At 38.9% G+C, this 5,848-nt stretch overlaps 1 protein-coding gene across 2 annotated transcripts in view; it reads left to right on the plus strand.

Annotated features, from left to right (window-relative positions):
- CEP192 (centrosomal protein 192kDa) overlaps positions 1-5,848 on the plus strand; it is a 107,746-nt gene that overhangs the window by 5,289 nt on the left and 96,609 nt on the right. For both annotated transcript variants that reach the window (XM_014540285.1, XM_014540286.1), the window contains exons 2-3: positions 1,114-1,281; positions 1,962-2,093. In XM_014540285.1, the coding sequence (XP_014395771.1) occupies positions 1,118-1,281; positions 1,962-2,093 (296 nt within the window). In that variant the 5' untranslated portion in view covers positions 1,114-1,117. The remainder of the gene's footprint in view (positions 1-1,113; positions 1,282-1,961; positions 2,094-5,848) is intronic.

Below are 5,848 nucleotides of genomic sequence, written 5' to 3' on the forward strand. Positions count from 1 at the left end.
GGGCGGGGGGCCCCCCCCCCTCCCCCCGCCCCCCGAGTGCACAAATTTTTGTGCACCGGGCCTCTAGTGTTTATATAAATCAAGAAGAGGAAATAGAAATATCCAACAGAGGAAAATGCTGGGGCATGATCTGAGAGGAGGATACTTATATGATAATTGGTGATAAATTTCCTGTGTATTGACATAGTTTGAAAACATTCATTTAACAAATTTATTGAGGGTCTATTCTGCCCTCAGGGGGCTTACATTCTAATGTGGTCTCACTTTTTAACGATAATTTCTGAAATCAGGAGCTAGATTTTAGAGTTTGCTAGTTTTTTTTTATTCCATGTTAGAATGGGTACCCAACTAGTAAACTTTTAAATATATCCTAAAATTATTGGTCTATGCCAGCAGTGTTGTCCTTTCTTTGCTTCTTTACTGGATTAGTTTGTGGTAATTCATATATTTTGCTATAGCAATCCAAGAATACGTTAAGCTGTGTTGTATCTCATTATTATGTTAATTATAAGATAGTTTGATTTTTTAAAAATGTATTTTTTTATTGATTTCAGAGAGGAAGGGAGAGAGAGAAGATAGAAACATCAATGATGAGAGAGAATCATTTATTGGCTGCCTCCTGCATGCCCCCCATTGGGGATCGAGCCCACAACCCACGCATGTGCCCTTGATTGGAATCAAACCTGGGACCGTTCAGTCAGCAGGCTGATGCTCTATCCACTGAGCCAAACCGGCTAAGGCTATAGTTTGAATTTTATATCCTCAGCTATAAAGTAGCAAAGTATTCTGAGAATTTACTTCTGAAGACTTCAGTGCTCTTCCAAAAATAGGATTTAAAAAAATATAGTTTTATTGATTTTAGAGAGGAAGAGAGAGGGGGAGAGAGAGATAAAAACATCAATGATGAGAGACAATCATTGATTGGCTGCCTCCTCACACCCCACACCTGGGATCGAGCCTGCAACCTAGGTCAACATTCAACCACTGAGCCACGCCAGCCAGGTGGATTTTTCTTTAGATTTATCAGTTTTCTAAGATTTGAGACCTGCATACTTAATCATTTAAAAAAGTTTTATAGTAATATTTGATTTATAGAAACTTTTATTGTTTCAGGGAGATGGAAGATTTTCGAGGTATAACCGAAGAGTCATTTCCGAGCTTTTTAACCAATTCATTACTTGGTAATAGCGGGATTTTGGAAAATGTAACACTTTCTTCAAATCTTGGCTTGCCTGTTGCTGTTTCAACACTTGCTAGAAATAGATCCAGCACTGATAATAGGTAAGAATGGAACAGGTGATTTTTTTTTTAGACCTATAAAGCCTACAATATACTGATACTTCTGTAAAATTTCTCAGCCAAGTTTGAGCTTTTGCTATATCTGAGGTAAATGGCCACATATATGTAAAATTAATATGGAACAAGATAAAACTTACTGTCTCTTTCCCTATTCCATTGCCCTATCAGTGGCAGTGGGCAGGTTTGGGATTGAGTACCAGTGACCTTTGGTCTATTTATTTTTCTGTCCATAGTGTTTTGGCTTTGTGTTAGTTCAGCCTCAATGGTGGCTGGTAATTTGAGTTATATCTCTAAATATGATGTGTACAGTTTGCCCATCTTGTATAATGTATAAAGTTTGCTCATGCTTAAATATCTAACCACTTTTCCTTCCTCATAACCTAACATTTGGTTAAGAGCATCATCTTTACCTTTGAATGAAGGGATTGCATTAACCCTGTAAAATCCCTTTAAGATTTCTGTGACTGTTGTGTAATACATATACACGCTCCATTGCTGAGCCATTTCAGTGCTTTGCACATAGGATGATGGTTTACAACACTGGGGCTCTATTTGTTTTACTACCTGGTTGGTTTCACAATCATGCTGGCCTATGTCACGATGAATGTTAAATGTGCATAATTTAATTATTAACAATTAAAAATAGGCATTTTTGTGTGTAGGTATTCTGATATCCAGGCATCTTATTTAGTAGAAGAGAGGTCTTCAGTTCCATCTGAGTCATCTCCTGGTAGCCAGAGTGAAGCTGAACCAAGAGAGAAGTTACAGCTTAGTTTCCAGGATGATGGTGATGAGTAAGTTTGTACTTCCATGTTGCTTTCACTGTATTAAAAGTGAGTCTCAGTCTTGTGCAAAATGAAGATGTGATTGTGTCTCACGTTCTTCTCGTGTGAATCTTTTTTTATATTAATCACAAACACTAAGTCTTTTAAAACACTTTCTGATTCCAATAGTAATATAAGCTCATTGAAAAAAGGAAATACAGAGAATTATAAGGAAGACAATAAAGTATGAAATCCCACTAACTGAGAATAGTCATTTGTAATTTTTATTTATAGTCTTACAGACTATTTTCTTTCTTTCTTTTTTTTTGTTGTTGTTAATCCTCACCCGAGGATATTTTTCCATTGATTTTTTTAGGGAAAGTGGAAGAGGGGGGAAAGACAGAAACATCGATGTGAGAGAAACACATCGATTGGTTGCCTCCAACCAGGGCCAGGGCTGAGGAGCCTGCAACCAAGGTACGTGCTCTTGACTGGAATCGAACCTGGGACCCTTTGGTCCGCAGGCCGACGCTCTACCCACTAAGCCAAACCAGCTAGGGCTCTTTTTTTTTTTTTTTTAATCCTTACCTGAGGATATTTTTCCATTGATTTTTTTAGAGAGAGTGGAAGAGAGAAGGAAAGACAGACAGAAATGTCAATGTGAGAGAAACACATTGATTGGTTGCCTGCCTCCTGCATGAGCCTTGACCAGGGCCTAGGCCTGGGAGGAGCCTGCAACCGAGGTATGTGCCCTTGACTGGAATTGAACCCGGGACCCTTCAGTCTGCAGGCCAATGCTCTATCCACTGAGCCAAACTGGTTAGGGCCAGACTATTTTCTTTTTTATTTTATTTTCTATTTAAAATTTTTTTATTTTAGACTATTTTTTATGCACATATAAATGTATATATATTTTGTTTTTACAAAATAGGATTAAAATGTACATACTGTTTATAACCTTATAGAAATTAATACATTGTGATTATCTTTCAATTACAATATAGATTTGTGTCATCATGTTAATGGCTATACCAGCCGTGGGCAAACTACGGCCCGCGGGCCGGATCCGGTCCGTTTGAAATGAATAAAACTAAAAAAAAAAAAGACCGTACCCTTTTATGTAATGACTAGAGGCCCGGTGCACGAATTCGTGCACAGGTGGGGTCCCTCAGCCTGGCCAGCAATCAGGGCCAATAAGGGCCAGCTGGCCAGGGGGGAGGGGACCTGGGAGGTTGGCTGTGGAAGTGCACTGAACACCAGGAGGCAGCTCCTGCATTGAGCATATGCCCCCTGGTGGTCAGTGTGCATCATAGCCACCGGTCAACTGGTCGTAATGGTCACTTAGGATTTTATATATATAGATGTTTACTTTGAATTTATATTAGTTCACACAAACACTCCATCCATGCTTTTGTTCCGGCACTCCGGTCCAGTTTAAGAACCCATTGTGGCCCTCGAGTCAAAAAGTTTGCCCACCCCTGGGCTATACCATGTTAGGCATTTAGGTTATTGGAATTTTGCTGTTCTAAATTTAATGAACTTCTTATTTATACATACATTTTTCATACCTCACAAGTTATTTTATTAAGATAAATTCCTAGGATTGAAATTACTGAATTAAGTATTTAATTTTAAAGACTGTTAGAAATGACCACATTGCTTTTTAGAAGATTTGTATCAGTTTACACTCCCACTAGAAGATAAGTGAGACTTCCTACTTCTCTGAACTGTCCCCAGTATTTGGTAGTACTGTTTTTAATCTTTGATTTTAGAAGCAAAAGAATTTATACACATGACAAATGCATAGAGAAAATTATGGAAGTCTATACATCAAAATATAAATGGTAGATATCTATTGATGGTGATATTATAGGCAGTCTTTTTTAAACTTTTTTATTTTATTGATTTTTTACAGAGAAGAAGGGAGAGGGATAGAGAGTTAGAAACATCAATGAGAGAGATCGATCAGTTGCCTCTGCACGCCCCCCAGTGGGGATGTGCCCGCAACCAAGGTACATGCCCTTTACCGGAATCGAACCCGGGACCCTTGAGTCCGCAGGCCGACGCTCTGTCCACTGAGCCAAACCGGTTCGGCATTATAGGCAGTCTTAAAGTTTTCTGTTTGAATTTATAATTATAGATTGAACATTATTTATTTATTTATTTAGAAATGTGTTTTTATTGATTTCAGAGAGGAAGGGAGAGGGAGAGGGATTTAGAAATATCAATGATGAGAGAGAATCATTGATCGGCTGCCTCCTGCATGCCTCACACTGGGGATCGAGCCACAACCCAGGCACATGCTTTGACCAGGAATTGAACCGTGACCTCCTGGTTCATAGGTCAACGCTCAACCACTGTGCCATGCCAGCCGGACTGGATTGAACATACTTTAATGTTTATTGATTATTTTTATTTTTGTTGTGAATTTCCTTTTGATACCGTTTCGATATAAGCACTTTCTAGATATCAAAGTTGTTAACTTTCTATATAGTCATCCATTCAATGTGTATTTTTGACTGAGTGCCTGTTATGTGTCAGGTACTTCTCTAGGTATTTAGGAAATACCAGTGAACAAAACAGACATTAAACAAAAAGAAACATAGAAATATACTGATTTTATAGTATGTTAGAAGGAAAAATGGTAGAAAAAAAATTAGAACATGATAAGGAGGGTTATTAGGAAGGCTGAAGGGAGCGGTCAGTGTGAGTCTCATTTAAGAGGTTAGGATATGAGCAGAGATTTGAAGTAGGGGGTTAGCCATACGGATATCAGGAGGAAGAGGATTTCAGGTAGAGGTTGCAACCAGCATAAAGCCACTAAGGTAGGAGCATACCCAGTATGTTCAAAGGGCAGGAAGGAGGCTAGAGTGGGTAAGCAAGCACTTTGATTTTGAGACGGAAAACCATTAGAGGTTTCTATGTGAATTATGTTTTAAAACGCTCACTCTGGCCCTAACCGGTTTGGCTCAGTGGACAGAGCGTCGGCCTGCGGACTAAAGGGTCCCAGGTTTGATTCCCGTCAAGGGCATGTACCTTGGTTGCAGGCACATCCCCAGGAGGGGGTGTGCAGGAGGCAGCTGATCGATGTTTCTCTCTCATCGATGTTTCAAACTCTCTATCCCTCTCCCTTTCTCTCTGTAAATAATCAATAAAATATATTCTTTAAAAAAACAAAAAAACGCTCACTCTGGCTCCTTTGTTGAGACTAGACTGTTGGGAGTCAAGACTGGAAGCAGTCCCATTAAAGAGGTGGAGAAACTAGGAAGTAAATTAGAGTTGGTAGTTGCCATAGGCACAAAGGGTTAGAATTTTGAATATATGGAAGGGCTATTTTCTCTTCTTTTATTCTGGCAGATTCAAGCCTGGCCCTAGATCAGGGGTGGGCAACCTTTTTGTGAGTGCGTGCCAAAACAAGCAAAATCTCTGACTCAAAATTCTTTTGTGTGCCAACCCTAATTTTTTGAGAACATGTTACGCCTACTTGATATCTCTTAAGGTGTACATATGTGAAGAACCTTGAAGAAATAATAAAATTCATTCGAGCGACAAAAACACAGTATATGATGATGAAAAATACATTTATTTTTTAATGTATACATGTACACTGATAGTCCGACAGAAAACTTTATGACTCCATTTGATATTATCAGTGGGACTTTTGCTGCTGCATCACTGATGACAGAGATTTTTACATCAGGTTTATATTTTGTGACCTTCAGAGATATGCACGAGCTACTACTTTCATCCGTCAGGCTACTCCTATTATGAGACTTAACAAAATT

This window comes from Myotis brandtii, unplaced genomic scaffold (assembly GCF_000412655.1).
Source record: "Myotis brandtii unplaced genomic scaffold, ASM41265v1 scaffold240, whole genome shotgun sequence".
Lineage (NCBI taxonomy): Eukaryota > Metazoa > Chordata > Mammalia > Chiroptera > Vespertilionidae > Myotis > Myotis brandtii.